The sequence below is a fragment of the Brachyhypopomus gauderio genome, chromosome 2 (genome assembly GCF_052324685.1).
Source record: "Brachyhypopomus gauderio isolate BG-103 chromosome 2, BGAUD_0.2, whole genome shotgun sequence".
NCBI classification, from domain to species: Eukaryota; Metazoa; Chordata; class Actinopteri; order Gymnotiformes; family Hypopomidae; genus Brachyhypopomus; species Brachyhypopomus gauderio.
In genome coordinates, this window is record NC_135212.1 from 13,546,237 (window position 1) to 13,562,137 (window position 15,901).

Here is a 15,901-nt window from a genome sequence, read left to right on the forward strand (position 1 = left end):
AGTATAGTACGTGTCCACTATTCATAAATATCTCCGTCACTAAACCTTCTATTTATTAGGTGTTTTTTCTGTTCATGAAGAAGAGATGTTTCTCCATGATGCCTCAACATCATGACGTCTGTCTCAACCCTAGACCAGATCACCATTTACCTTAACCAGACTGTAATCTCCATCCTTAACCAGACTATAATCTCCATCCCTCTGATGTTGGGGAACATTTTAGGAGCGTTCGTATTTTAGTTAGCCTTTAGATGCATGCAACAAAGCACACATCCGCACAAACACACAAAACACACAGACACAGAAAGTGCTACAGATGTCTTAAATCTGCCTGACAGCCAACATGCCCCACCAGTGGGTGGCAGCACTGGATATTGTTGTCAGCAGGTCGGCGCGTCTGTCCCAGCACGACACATGTGGGATCGTCTCTCCAGCCCGGTGCTCTGGTGTGAGAAGATAGTATCACTTACCACTAATACAGACACAGCAACCAAATCGCTCCAAATGTCAGACAGGTGACGAAAGGCCAGCAGAGATCTGATACCAGACCCAGGAAGTACAATGGAACCAACCCATGAAGAAGAGACTAGTGTATTTTCTTTCTAACTGTACGCAACTGAGTCATCAGACTACACGGCAGCAGTATGCACTAGTCTATTTAGAAGCCCTGTGTGCTTAAAGGACTTGATGACTTTTCTTTGGTAGACATCACAGGAAACACATGACCATATGTCCATATCCCTGTCTGTCCTCAGAGAACAGAGAAACTTCTCCCTTGCACAATGGGGCCACTGTGCATATTCCACTAGAGCAGCGGGTAGAGCACATCAGGACCAGTAGGACACCACACACAGTAGGACACCACACACAGTAGGACACCACACACAGTAGGACACCACACACAGTAGGACACATTTCTGACCACAAGCAGAATAATCCAGTACTATAAAACCTCTATAATCCAGTACTGTTTTCCCTGTCAAATCATGTGTGTGTGTGTGTGTGTGTGTGTGTGAGAGAGAGAGAGAGATAGAGAGAGAGAGAGAGAGAGAGAGAGAGAGAGAAAGAGAGCAAGGTGACTACTCATCTATAAAAGATAAGTCACCTTTTAACCCCACTAATTTTAATAGATTCCCCCTGCTTCTGTCAGCTCTAGGAGAAATACATTGTGCCTTCGTTGCATTAAACATTCCCTACTCCACTGAGACACCACTGGGACTAAAGTACATTCAATCCAGATCAACACACATCCCAGAACTGCCCTGGAGTTTGGGTCATTACATTCTGATCACCTGTGCCGTGTTAGTGTCAGACACCATCAAGGACTCATAGGCAGACCCAGGAAAAATGTGCTTCAAACAAATAAACTTTTCTTCTGCTAGTCCTTACACCCACAGTAGTACACTGCATTTCACACTCCATGACACCGATGCATATACATGTTGCACCACAATATCAAAACTCTTAACGCTAGTGTCTGGTCTCAGATGACAGTTCCTTCACTCAGCCCTGAAGAAGGAAGATCTCGGGCAGCTATTCGCACTGACACTGCTGTCACATTAGTAACGGCAGTCGGCAACACAGAATGAAAAAAAAATGAAAGAAATGTATTTAAATAACACTAAAAACACGGAAATAATGAATTAATTTTAGTTCTGCTTTGAATATGTTTATTGAATGCACTTGCATATGTAACGATCGTATCGTTTATTTCACAAGATTCGTGCATATGTGCAAATAGTCGATTGCTCTAACAGAAGAAAATGAGGGAACATCAGATGGTCGTACCTTGATTGTCCTCATCCATACTTGCTGAAGGAAACAGCGACGAGACGGTCCACGATCACCAAGGATCAATGAAATGCTCCAGCTCAGATGTTGTATATTGCAATATTGGTTTTGTGTTGAAGACTACATTTAAAGACAGGTCGCCTCAGACGGACGGGATGTGCCGCGTGCTGGAGTCTGACATAAACGTACGTTCTGTGTCACGCGCGCAGTCCTCGCGTTAATCCGGTATCCCCGTCGGATGTTCCCGAGCGCCCTGGGCAGGAGGTTACCGTCAGCTCTCCGGAGAAACGTCCTCCTCCTCCTTCTGCTCCACTCGCTCCTCTTTCCGACAGGGGCGTCCGTGGTCCGCGGCGCCTCGCGCTCCACCGAGCCGCACTACGTCACCGCCTCGCGCTCCACCGAGCCGCGCTACGTCATCACACTCCGTTCCGCCCGAACCGACCCGGCCGCTACAGACCCGTCCTCACGTCGGGGGAGCAGGGAGGCAGGAGCCCTTATGGCTGAGGTGGAGCAGGCAAACATGACACCATGCACGTCCAGAACACACACATCTGCTGATCCTGGGTCAATATCACTTATGATGATGAGGAGAGTGTTGGTTTAATAGTGTTTAATAGCGCAACCGCGTTTAGGCGCTACCCAGACGCACTACATATCATTTACAAACATAACAAAGTTGCTAAGTATAAGACACTATTTTAGACTTTCCAAACACGCAGCCTGGTCCTTTTTGCAGACCAAAACCGCCTCCTAACATGACTCATATTTGCTATGAGGTCTGAAACTCTGAAGCCAAGAGTTTTTTTTTTTCTTACATTAAAATATTAATCATATTGCCACATAATTGAAGTGTAAAACAGCCCGACAACATCTCCCCGTCTCAAACGGAGAGGGTAGACACTGAAGGATTTAATAGTGTTTCACTGTGTTTCGCCCACACACGGATTCAATTAGAGCATTCCAGAGTCTCGAGCGCAGTCCAGAGACCCAAACGGAAAGGGGGGGGGGGGTCTGTAGCCCACCCCCACATAGTAGGATAGTACCACTGTTAGAAGTGTCTGATTTAATGTGGCTCTGAAAATTTCACCATTTGAGTACAAGGGTCCGGATAGGGAGATGTGCATTTTGTTGAATGTGGAGTGGGACTGATAAACTTTACACTGGATCTGAAACTTGAAGCAGATTAAGATTTATGACTGGTGATGACAGTCTGGGGGAGCACGTGTGAAGGAGAATTTGTGTCACGTCTATTTCAACTTCCTTTGCTCTGTGGTGTGAGTGAATTCAGAAAAAAACGGAAAGATTATATCGTGGAAATATGCAGTTTTTTAAATACATTTAGTTATCTTCTTGTAGTGAATAAAGCGTTGTTTTGTCCTTCCTGAATCAAATGAATTACAAGCATCTTGGGATGCTACACAGATAGAAGCTTATTCTTTTGCTAGATCATGTCAGATAAAATAATGAAAAGAGATTGCAAATTCTTTCTAAGTGTAGAAATATGCATATTAGGAAGAGAGAGAGAGAGAGAGAGAGAGAGAGGTGGTCATAGGGAATGGGGGGGGGGGGGGGGTGTAGTTTGGAGTTTGGGGGAGTATTTCCTGTCCAAATAGCAGATGTTTGACCTGGTCCAGGAAATTCTCAGTTTTCTTAGTTTTCCCTTCTTTCACTAACTGGGTGGAGACATATTTAAAAAGTCAGATTCAACCTGAGGGAAAAAAGACTTAGAGATGGAGAAACGTCACTACCAGTTTTGGTTTTGGGCCATAGTTTCAGGTAGGACACACACACAGAACATACTGCACACCACATGAATCTCAGCTGCACTAATATAGACCAATGCTGAAAACAGCATCTCCATTCACTTATGTGTTGCTTCAGTGAGGAGCTGCATGCACTTATGAAATTAAAATGTGGACTTCACTTTATGATAAATTTTTTTGTCTTAGTGCAGTATAATGTGATAATAACATTTCACTACAATCCATGACATACATTTGTACTGTGAAGAAATAGTCATGCATATTTGGAGACGCTTTCATCTAGAACAACTTCCCATGTCAGTCACGTTACAGATGTGGGAAAACGTAATGTCTGGAATCCTGGCCTAACTCTTATTGGTATAGAGTGGCTGACTTGCCCAGAGGGGTGATTGAACCTCAGTCCCCACAGGAGATACAGCATTAAACCCTATTACAGTATACCAACCAAGACACTGTAAATGAAAGATCCCATCGGTAAATCATTCACATGCACAGACCCACTCCAATATGAAGTATGCCTGTTAGCGTTTCTCATGTGGAACAAATTATTGTCGACAGGTCATGAAAAAGCTTTATTCATATTTAGTTTATAAGTTCGGTCATATGCTAATATTCTAATATTCTACAAGTCCTATTCCAAACCACCCTGAGGCTGTCGGGGAGTCAGTGGGCATGTGTTTGCTAACTGTACCGTATGACTTTCCCAGAATGCACCACCCTGTCGGGGAAGGGATAAATTACAATGTCAGTCAGCGAAGACAGAGACACTGATTAATGATGGCTTAGTTCACGTGACTTGAAAGTGCAAACAGGCGTCCTAAGCGTCAGTGACTACCGGGAGGCCATAAGATGACTTGCAGTTAACATTTTGATAGTAATGTCTTTGAATATGGGACATTATAAGGTCACAGGACGTCTCTGCAACTTCAGCAGTAACTGGGTAATGTTAGCGTCAGAAGGGACAAAGAGGCGTTTACTGTCACCATGATTTTCTAGTGTACAATTAGGACATGGAGTCCAAAAAATGGGTGGACTAGCGGTATAACATCTGAAAGGTCCCAGTTTATCTCCCGAAGGCTGATGGAAGAGGCAGTGACAGGCGTCCTGTGTGGGGGTGGTGCGGGGTGAGGGCCAGAGGCCAGGCCAGGCCAGGGGGAGAGGAAGCACCGGGCATCCGGCCATCCTCCGTGGTCACGCCTGCTGCTCACCTCCCCGGCACTCTCTCTAGGATGGCAGTGCAGATCGAGAGAGCAGTATCTTCTATCTGGATTCAAATCAACAATGGTGCTTCTGTGAAACCAGTGAGCACAGATGTGCTGTAAGATGCTGTGTATACATGATGCTTGTAAATTTCCACATGTTTTCTGTGTGTGTAATGGGTTTTTCTTCTGTACTGAGTCTGAATGGGCAGTTATATTGTTGGCTTTGCTGCAGTGTACGACCCTCTTCCATATGCACTATAGTATTGGGGGAAAGTATTAGTTCTGATCCCAGTTCTACCATCTCTTATTTTAAGATTCAAACAGGGAAATACAATCCTGGGTCAGTATAAACCATTCCACCTACAACTAGTTTCACAAGCTTCATATTCATTTTTGACTGAAAGCTTTTGGTCTGTGATTTCCATTAGATGTTTCCCAAAAGTTACATAAGTAAAGACACTGAATTAGATTCAGTGTTAACCTTGTGATGTTTGTGAACACTTCATGGTTTGAACAGTATGACTTATTTAAGTAAATTTGCATGTATGTATTGTACTTCTTAAGATCATATGCATATTTCTTAATTATATTTGTTCTGTTCCAGTTCTCAAACAACACACTTGTTTAAGAGGCCATTTGCCACTCTTGATTGTCTGGTGGAGGTTTAATGGAAGTTGAATAGCTCGAAAATTATTCATTTTCTGCAGGATTACAGAGAGTGGACTGACCTCTGCTATAACCTTTAAAAACAATTTAGCAAAATAGAATCTACTGATTAGATTGTAGATGTTGCATACAGGCACAGTGAATTATATCTGAATATCAGGATCAGAAAGACATAAAATGACAATTCTGTTAATGGAATGAGGTCTGACTACATGTGATATTAATGCTGCGCGTTGCTGCGTTACATGTTTTAATATAAAAAGGACCTTTGATTGTAATACAAGGTACAATTTTGTGGATGTCCAAATACTCTAAATCATTGAAGCACAAGATTCATACTAATGTGTGTTAACAGAAGAGTGTGTGGGCTACGTTCACCTATGCAGATCATTTCACATTAAAGACTTCCTGTTTAGTTTTCACAAAAAGATGACATGTTATCACACAAACATAAAGATAGTGGAGTATCACATGGATGGAGCATGGAGTGTGTGTAATGACCTCGCTCACAGGATACACCTGATGTAATGCACTGAACACACCCATCTATAAACACGTGCCACTGCCTCATGTTGACATAGCCAGCACAAACACAGAAAAACGGGCGAATTGACACAACACAAGCGTATAAGACTCATTTTTACTATGCGCTTCAACGGTCTGTTGTACATGCAAAGAAGAAAAAAAGTTTTCATGCACAATTTCTTGTGCTCTGTTCTCATCAGCCTGTTGTTAACCCTACAAAACCAATTCCACTCCAGCAAATCCTCGTCATCTGTAAATCCTCTTTGCACAGGAGCAGAGGGAAAAGACTTTGCTTATGTGGAGAGGGGGGGAGGCCATGCAACCATTTCAGCTGTTGCCTTGGTAACACATTATTTAACAGTAGCTTGCTGTTAGATAACTCGTCCCGGAGTCGCAGGATAAAACACTGAAGAAAAAACACTAAACTAAGAGCAGGCTGTCTGAGCACAGCCTGATCAACCAGGTCAAACTGTTTTTAAATATTTCACCCAAAACTGCTACTGTGATCACTGTGAATGAAAACCATGAGGAACAATTACCATAAGCCTATATGGCATAATCTAAAATCCCTGCACATTGTTGCTTTTTGTGTGACATTCAAATTGCAAACATTATGAGAATGACAAAAGCAATAACTATTAAGATCTATTAAAATTAACTTTTAAGAAGCCTGTCAGTTAATGAGTTAGTCCAGATTTACATTTGATAAACAGGCCTACATTTGACAAATAGGTTATTCGTGGATACAATGAAAGTGTTCAGGACTATTAAATACCAAAGTCAAATACTGTATTATACAACACTGCTTTCTTAATCCCTCAACACATATAATATAATAGTGAATAACAGTGAATTCTATTTTGATCATACTTCTTCATGCATGTTTGCATTTCTTTGTATAGCGTGGCCACACTGCCACCTTGTGGCCAAAACCAGACATTCCTCTGCTGTGACATTTTACAACAAAGGAATCGTCAGCTATGTAACACTCCTTAAAGATCACTGGCTTCATAAACACTTATTAAAACTTATTCCTGGACTAAAAATCACTTTGTACAGGTAAACTGACTGTTCTTTACATAATAAAAATGCAATGCCCTAGCTTTGTGTGTTCTCGAGAACAGTGTTCTCAGCAGCATCCTTACACTCAGCATGTTTCCATGGAGACATCTAAGCAAGAGCATCTGCTAAATGATGTAAAACAGAATAAACAAACAAGCAATCAAACTGCTTTTCCCCCATAATTTATTGTTTCAAAATTCAATTTATAGCTGTAACATCACTCACATTTTGTTCAAATAAATTGCACATTTAAAATAATGCACATATTCATTACTGACAAAAAAACAAGTAATTTCATATCATACATAAGTCACTTCAGTTTAAAAATATTTTAAAAGTAACATAGTCCACTGTGTTGCATATAAGAATCACCTAGTTGACAGTTACAGGTGGGATGTAATTTAAAGAAAAAATATATGTGGAACCCATCAGACAACAACAAAAAAAATCTAAATAAATATTACAGCATCTTCCCAATGAGATGCTCCACCAGGAGTGGTTAAGTGGATCTTGACCATACAGGTAGAAACCTCTCCAAACTGAACAATGAACACTATGGGAGTGAAAAAAACTCAAAACAAGACAATGTGCTAATATTCTTGGATAAACATGTGTAGCCAACTTAGTACACACTCAACGGTGTGTGGAGGAAGGAGAGGGATGCAAAATAAATAAAAACGTTCCATGACAGGCTCCATGGTAAAAGTGATCAATACAGCACAGCCTGACTTCACCAGCACGTCTGGTGACCTGCAGGGAGAGCAGGTAAGTGATACGTGGCCAAACTGAAACTCCTCAGAACAAACAGAGCATGCGCATGTGTAAAGGGTCTGGCACCACTAAACAACCCCCTCTAGAACCGAGAGCCAATCACAGCTAGTTGTGAGGGGCCAATTAAATCAGTTTATGAAGCCCCTCCCTCTTCCATACATCTCTAGGATCTAGTTGATCACTTCAGTAACAGTTACTAAGGAACAGAAGTTCCAAATGGATCTAGACATATATATATAAAACATTCTGAATTTTCCATCCATCACCACGGTCTACCACACAGCAAAACGCAGCCTTTGAACATGCGGTGGAGCGTCAGACTGTGGGGGGGGGCTGATGACTGACAGATCCAGCCGTACACCCCCCAAGCTCTGGCGTTGCCTGTGTGTCTGTGCTTCTCCCAGGACTGCTGAACCCTTTGACCTTGATTGCCTTCTGAAGCTGTAGGAACCAGACCTTCATCCCTGGGGGGGTGGACCTTCAGCAGGAGGGAGCTCATGGCTCTTAATGTATCTCAATGTGAACCTGCACACAAGAAAAAGAGGCAATGTTCATACAAGACACTAATACTTTGGTGTCAATTTGTAAATGACTGTCTGTAGTTACTAACACCTAATGCTGTCCCATAATAATTGACGTTAAAATACACGTTAGTTACATTAGTGGCTCGTTATCCAGCCCTCCATTGTAGCCTACCTTCATTTTGGGGCTACGCCTGTTTTACTGGACTGTTAAACTGCACTAGCAAACTATTCCCGTTTTTAACACACGCGGAGATGATGATTAATCCACCCTGGTGTAATATTGGAGTAAAAATGGATTAATAGCTTGTGCTCAAGCTAATTTCGATCTAAATTAACGGTGTTAGTCTAGACCACATCTCTGGATCACAGAATCCATGATGACTGTTGGCTGTTTTTAGGACAGGACTGGCGTGGTCTTATTTGAGCTTAACCTTAACATCTGAATTGGGCTTTAGCGACTGACACTCAAGCTTTTACCTGTAAGCGCACATTAAACATCATGGAGGCAATGAGGTAGAGATAGGGGAACCGGATTCGGAGTCTCCATGCGAGATCAAAAAAGATCAACAAAGTCCTGGTTAGTCCCTTAGAGAAGAGCCCGTAAGTCCGACCAGCGGAGCCCGAAAATCGGAGTACCAAGTACGACAGTCCCGCCATGCGATGCTGCTTGGCGTGCGATCCTCGGCCAAAAGCGTGTTATCCCGTATTAAGTGAACATGTTTTTGTACGCGTTTTGATCTTAAAACAACAGCCCAGCCTTGCTGAAATCATACTCCACCCTTGTGCCCTGCAGTACGGGGCGACTCCCCCGGAGCGAAAACGGTGAGACGCAAGGATGTCATGTCGACTTCCTGTAGCGCAAACGTTAAGACAACGGTCTCCGGGTCCCCTGTTGGAGTTTTTTTTATTTTAAATCTATTCGAGTGTTTGTTTAATCTCACAGTCAAATTAATACATATTTTATATTAATATATGCTTAATATTTTATTAAGCATTATTAGGTTGATATAGTAGCTATCAGCTGCAACTATGTTGTGTAGTCGGATCGCCTGGGCGCCCAAGCGTTGCTGGAGTCGACTTCAAAGTCTTTAATTAGAGGCTTTCAAGAAGAGACTTTTATTGTGGAAAAAATTCCAGACCGGAAATCGACTCGGAGCTGCGCGACGCGCGTGCCAGTCTGGGGTGGTGGCGAGTCGACAAACTTTTCTGTTAGTCAGTTTAATCCGGTCCGCTGAACGCCGGAGTGTGAGAAGGAAGTAAAAGAAAAATAAATTATAGTTGACAATTTCAGTATCTTGAAGAGCAGATTGATCGGTTCTTAGCGAACGGAGTATTTTCTAAGTATTTCCAGGGTCCTGGTGAAGTCTGGGTGTTTGTTCGTAACGCCTCACGTTAGCTCGCAAGCTAACTCGTAAATCCACTCAGGGGGAGAGAGCGGGAAGCGCGCGCACACCTCGCCGCGCGATGCAGGCCATCAAGTGTGTGGTGGTGGGGGACGGGTAAGCGCCTTCCGCCGTTCAACCCCCCGGCCACCTCGTCTCGGTGCGAACGGCGTGTGTTGAGTACAAACACGGCGGTGTGGGTGCCCGAGGCAGCCCGCTAGCCCGACTGCGCTGGGCTGGTCGGTCCCGGGGAGCTAACGCTAGCTAGCCCACCACGGCCGGGCGGGTCGGAGACGGAAGAGAGTTTAGCGACGATAACTGTTGGGGAAGATCACACTACACTAAATCACGATGATTTATTATTACTATTATTATATTATCATTATTTTTATTACTAATAATTATCACGATATGTGTGTTTTATTAGTAGTAATGTAGTAGGCAGCGACGTGTCCGCGTCGTTTGTGTTGGTTCTGCCAAAAGTACATGAACATGTACAGATATTCACACCGTCGTTAACGTTGGTGGTTTTTCTACTCGATATCTAAAAACGACCATATAAAACTGTAGAAAACGATATTGGTTGTGTTTGCCGATGCCCTGAGGTGAGCGGAGTGAAGCCGGCCTGTCCGAGTCTGTGTGCGGGGATGTCACCTGTGTCCCGTCCGCTTCTTTACAGGGAAGTTTAGTAGCGGGACTTTGGCCTGTTCTTCACAAGGTTTAATCAGTTACATATAGAGGTTCCCCATAGATAAACTGTTAATGGTCATAAGGTTTTAAATGTCGTTATGATTTGTATGAAATCATTTTAATATTTCAATAGTTTTGTAACCATTCCTGATCCAAAGAAAAAAAATCTTGCTTGAACAATAAAGCACTCTTCATTAGGTCAGAACAAAATGCTTTTTTTTGTTTTCCCCTTCATCAATGCAGCATGTCTGTTTCAGGAATGTCTGTTTAAAGCAACTTTTTGACCTTTTATGTGCTGTGGACTGTCCTCCTCGAGCACTGCTGTGGTTTGTGACTTGAAGTGCCATCTTACCAGTAATCTAAAGGCAGGGAGGGGATGGCCATTCCTCACTCAACCACATGGACGAGGACAGATGTTTGCCTCTGCCTTTTTGTTGAGTTTAGGTTTTGGGTTCATTTTCAAGGACAGTCTGACCTTTGATGAAAGGTGGTGACCACAATTCCTTCATACTTGTTCTGTCATTTAGCTCGGAGTTCTGTGTCTGTTTTGTTTTAGTTTTTGCCCAGGATGTTTGAGGCTGATGTAGCTGTCAAGTAATGAAAGCATATGTAGTTAAGACTTAATAGCATGCAAACCGCAAACTAAAATGAATCTCAAACTCTTCAGTTATGCCAAACCTGTCTTGGTTGTTACTTTTTTTTTTTTACCAAGATAACAATTTACAGCTTGATCACTGAGCTTTTATGGTAATCCTGAACATTTCTTTGTCAAGATAAAAAAAAAATATGTTGATATATTTGTCATACCATAGGGTCTATTTGATTTGAGACATGCCATAGCTTGAAATCATTTAAATTGGGTATCATAAGCCTGTAGGGTTATGTAGGGTCATATTGTAGACTGTTGTTTCACAAAAAAGGAGAGAAAAAAGTTTCTGTGCTGTGTCCATGAAACCTTAGAAGGGCAGTTAAGTGACTTCACAGTGTAGTAACGTACGTGTGCATTTATTCATCGCTACAGGTGATTTCACAATGACTTACTACCTTGGTGCTTTTTCATAATTTGAAAAATGTCTCTGCAGTTAGATGACGGTCACTGCAGCCCCATTATTTTCATACTGCATCATGTGCCCTGTTCAGATTGGATTAGTTTTTTTTTTTTTTTTTTGGGGGGGGGGGGGGGGGGGCGGGGGTTATTCTGAAATATTTTGCACATCTCTTCATTGATAATTCATGCGTCGGGGCCACATTAAACTACAATGTTTTATTGTCTACAAACATGTATGTATGCGCCAGTTTGAATTTAAACCTTGGTTTACAGTTATTGGTTTAACAGCATTTAACTTTTAAGATGTAGATTATATTAAATCGTTTTTGACGCCAGTCACTGGGAAGCCTGGGGAATCTCATTTCTATTTTTGACTTTGGTTTCTTTTACCTCCAAATAATGCTCACAGGTAGAGAATGGATTGGAATAGTTACTATCTAGACCAAATAAATTACAGCTGCCAAAGGGTTTCTTATTCACTCTCTAGCTATTTCATTCATGGACATAACGGGAGTGAACTAGTCAACTAGCACCCATTGAGAAGTCGGGGATGTTTGACAGATGTTTGGTCAGGTTTTACTTGATTGACTTTGAGGCACTTTAGAGCTGTGTGTGTGCAGAGGTGCAGCTGTGTTCACGCTCAACGTTTTGGCTGAAATCTACACATTCCACTTTGTTGAGGATTAGAATTTACAGACATAAATACTATTAAAAAAAAAAAAACATTAACAGCAGTGATTTGTCTGGTGGTCGTCAGCTGAAATATATTGATTATGATTGATCTTAACAAGAATCAAGTAATTACTCTGACATCAGCTCAAAAGAGCTACAATGATGGCAACTAGAAGTTTTTCAGCCCAAGACGCCTGACTGTTCTTACAACTGCTGTAATATAATCCTCCACTCTGCTTTGTTCTAGGGCGGTTGGAAAAACCTGCCTGCTGATTAGCTACACCACCAATGCGTTCCCTGGGGAGTATATCCCCACAGTGTGAGTACCCATGCAGCCATGTGCCATCGGGGAGTGCCCAATTTAAATAGTTAATTTAGATATGCATAATAAAGAGAAATCAGCTTTACTTTGAAGAATGTTTTATAGAAAACATATATTGCTTTCTCATTATTAAATGTATTTGCTTAGATGGACATGGTCTAATAACACTGATTAAAACAGTCACACATTAAACACATGTACAAATGTATATGTAATCAGTTTTGTGCTAATAAGGAAATTAATAATTTAAGCTTTTACTATAACACTCATCACTTGTTCCTCTGGCACAGATGCCCGTTTCAGATGTATGTTCCTGTTGAGAGCTTTCTGACACTTGGTTTGACAGATTTGATAATTACTCTGCAAATGTGATGGTGGATGGCAAACCGGTCAATCTGGGTCTGTGGGACACAGCAGGACAGGAAGACTACGACAGACTCCGCCCTCTCTCCTACCCTCAGACAGTAAGACGACTGAAAACCAGTTTTCACAGTTCTTACGGGACAAGTCTTTTCGTGCCTACTTCACGGGAAATTCCAACAATCATTGTTGTCTCATTACGTACAGCACAGTCTATTTAGAGTTCATAACGAGACATTATGAAGCCGTAACTGATCTGTTGTGTGTAGGACGTGTTTCTCATCTGCTTCTCCCTCGTGAGTCCTGCCTCTTTTGAAAACGTCCGTGCCAAGGTGAGTTCACCTCAAGCTTAACCTGGGTCCGGTTCAGGGGTCCACGTTAAACACTCAAATCAAACATTCATTAATATCTTAACCTGCTCTCCAGTGGTATCCAGAAGTAAGACACCACTGTCCCAACACGCCAATCATACTTGTGGGAACCAAGCTGGATCTGAGGGATGACAAGGACACCATTGAGAAGCTCAAGGAGAAGAAGCTGACTCCTATAACCTACCCTCAAGGCCTTGCCATGGCTAAGGAGATTGGTATGTGTCATTTTGCACACACAGTCATTTATTGCATGCAGTAGTAAAGAACTGAATGAAATCTGGAAAAAGTAGATTGTGAATGCATGTGTAGTAATATATTTATAGAAAACAATTTAACTGAAATAGGCTGTGCATCAGCTTATCAAAATTTTTAGACCACAGCTCAAAAAAAAACCCAAAACCCACTCAAAAAAGAAATTAAAAGTTTAGAAACGGATGCAGTAGCTCTACCATTCCTGTAGATCCTGTTGATTTCCAGGAGGTTAGTGTTGAAGTGTTGAAGCTGGCTTCAGTGAAGGACACCCACTCTCTGGAACAGAGTCCCAATTTTATAAACTTCCCTTGCCATCTATCCCCAAATGTTCTCAGCATGTTTGATCAGCAGATGAACAGTATTTCAGTTAAATTGTCGTGTATATATATATATATATATGATATGTATTATTATATACCATATATTTTATTATTATATATAATATCTCATCACACACACAAAATGTGTGGAGTGTTTCCTCAAAAAGCGGTTCTGTTCTTCCTCCAGGAGCCGTTAAGTATCTGGAGTGTTCAGCCCTGACGCAGCGCGGCCTGAAGACCGTGTTTGATGAGGCAATCCGGGCCGTGTTGTGCCCTCCTCCGGTGAAGAAGAGGAAGAGGAAATGCTCCCTGTTGTAGGTGCTGCCAGGCCTGCCGTCCCAGCTGTGTTTGGAGTGGGAGGAGCCTGGTCACATGTCTAGTCACATGCTCGTCTGGTTCTCTCTTCTTTGTGGCCACCAGTACAAGTTTTATCTTCACACAACTGATAATAATCTGTAGATGTAGGAACAGGACAGATTGACCTCAAATTCATCTTTGCTTAGACAAACACACTGAACACTAGAATTCCTGCGGGCTTCGAACACAGATTTTGTGAAGTTTTCCTATAAGTGGTTCACTTCCTTTTATGAGTTTGTTTACAGTCTATGTTGGATTAGAGTGAAGGTCTTGCCAAATAGCACTACATTATGTAGTGTCCGCATCACAAACACTAGAACAGCATTACAAACACTAAAACACTCTTGCATTTTTTGACTTGAAAAATGCTTGACCAAGAGCTAATGAATAAGGTCGACAACACCAGAATGATGTCTGTTTTAAAATATTCATTAATTATTTGTGGTGTATGTTCTGTGACCTTAAAAACATCTGTGGTTGTAGTAATGGAAACTGTCCTGTGTTCCATGTATCACTTAAAATTGGTTGCTGCATATTCATTATTTTTGATTTCACATTGTTGAAGATTTGGGCCTAAATAATGTAGCTTCATTGGTGTTGAAATGCTTTACATGAAACACAGGTATACTGCCTATTCACTCCAGGCTAGGTTCAGTCTAGTCCCCAGTGTATACGGTTCGCTCTATATAAGCTTCCCTAAATACAGAAAACATGCTGTGGGTTGAGAGGTTGTGTGCCGAGGTGTGTATTTGAAAGGACACTACATCATACTATTGGAGTTATTAAGGGTTTTAATGCATTTACAATAAACCTTTAAAACAGCTGTAAACAGTGTTTTAATGGCTTTTCCAGCAGAAGTTTAGCCTTTGATTTTGTTTTTTGTTTTTCCATAAAACAGACTACTGTCAACTATGCTACATGATCATTTGTGAAGTAGTTTTTTCTCTTTAGACAATTTCTTACTAAAATTCTTAACATTTAACTATCAAATCTGTCCTATGTCCGTAGTTAATTGCTCAAATCTTATCTTCTCTGCATAGTAATTACTAGTTGATTCAGAAAGAAAAAATGACATGTATAGTGACATTTAAAACTTGTTTATCATATTTCCTTAAACCACTGTCCCAAGTGCAGAACATGCATTGGCCATCACATACGTTTGTTTGCACAATAATAGCCAACATTGTAACCCTGTTTTTAGGGATGATTCTAATCACTTGTTTTACAGAAATAAAGTTAACTCTGACTTCATCTTTTTTCTGTAGTTGATAATGGTGATTATCATGTTGTAACATCATCATGTAAGTACTTTGTAACTTTGTACTTAAGATCGTTTTATCCATTTATGTCTATTTATATAGACCATTTATAACTAAGTACTGAAGCTTAAGTGCAGTTCTACTTCAAATAGGATAGACGCTGCTAATTTTCCTTTTAAAACTCGTGCTGGGTTTTAACACGGCATTGGCACGTTTGCTAATATAAAAATGTGAAATTATGGAAATTCATATTTATGAAATCATAATAGGTTTTCATATAAATGGAAGCATTCTTGGAATTACCAGTGCAGTGGATGCACAATGATCCTCATACACAATATCAGCTTCTTGAACCCCGTTATAAATGCATGAGAGTTCATGTCCCCACCCCATAATTCCTGCTGAAACTACAAAACTACATACTACTATTCATACTACTGTATTAGTGTGGGTGGTATGAGCGATGCCCCGCCCTCCTCGCCAATGAAAACAGGTTAGATGAAACATAACACCACTGGATAAAGGTGACTGTGCAAGTCTTACGCAACCACCAAGTCATCTTTA

The 15,901-nt window shown here is 41.4% G+C and overlaps 3 protein-coding genes across 3 annotated transcripts in view; 1 reads left to right on the top strand and 2 right to left on the bottom strand.

Annotated features, from left to right (window-relative positions):
• The window catches only part of cyth3b (cytohesin 3b), a 35,613-nt gene extending 33,295 nt beyond the window's left edge, over nt 1-2,318 (bottom strand). The window contains exon 1 of the mRNA XM_076987665.1: nt 1,789-2,318. Within this exon, the coding sequence (XP_076843780.1) occupies nt 1,789-1,807 (19 nt within the window). The 5' untranslated portion in view covers nt 1,808-2,318. The remainder of the gene's footprint in view (nt 1-1,788) is intronic.
• Nucleotides 2,319-7,175: 4,857 nt separating this feature from the next.
• Nucleotides 7,176-9,294, bottom strand: smim10l3 (small integral membrane protein 10 like 3). Its single transcript, XM_076987708.1, has 2 exons — nt 8,782-9,294; nt 7,176-8,305 (listed from the first exon to the last, which is right to left on the bottom strand). Exons 1-2 carry the CDS (start codon nt 8,959-8,961, stop codon nt 8,285-8,287), a joined length of 201 nt encoding a protein of 66 aa, XP_076843823.1. The 5' UTR covers nt 8,962-9,294; the 3' UTR covers nt 7,176-8,284.
• A 162-nt stretch (nt 9,295-9,456) lies between these two features.
• On the top strand, nt 9,457-15,329 carry rac1b (Rac family small GTPase 1b). The gene is made up of 6 exons (XM_076987696.1): nt 9,457-9,803; nt 12,344-12,415; nt 12,765-12,882; nt 13,048-13,110; nt 13,205-13,364; nt 13,909-15,329. The coding sequence occupies exons 1-6, from the start codon at nt 9,769-9,771 to the stop codon at nt 14,037-14,039; spliced, it is 579 nt and encodes a 192-aa protein (XP_076843811.1). The 5' UTR covers nt 9,457-9,768; the 3' UTR covers nt 14,040-15,329.
• The last annotated feature ends 572 nt before the right edge of the window (nt 15,330-15,901 follow it).

Coding starts and splice junctions, on each gene's coding strand:
- smim10l3 (XM_076987708.1), bottom strand. CDS start 8,961: ATGGCGGGACTGTCGTACTTGGTACTCCGATTTTCGGGCTCCGCTGGT. Junction 8,306..8,781: donor TGTTTAATGTGCGCTTACAG/GTAAAAGCTTGA, acceptor TCTTGTGTGCAG/GTTCACATTGAGATACATTA.
- rac1b (XM_076987696.1), top strand. CDS start 9,769: ATGCAGGCCATCAAGTGTGTGGTGGTGGGGGACGG. Junction 12,883..13,047: donor CTCTCTCCTACCCTCAGACA/GTAAGACGACTG, acceptor TGTTGTGTGTAG/GACGTGTTTCTCATCTGCTT. Junction 13,365..13,908: donor TGCCATGGCTAAGGAGATTG/GTATGTGTCATT, acceptor TTCTTCCTCCAG/GAGCCGTTAAGTATCTGGAG.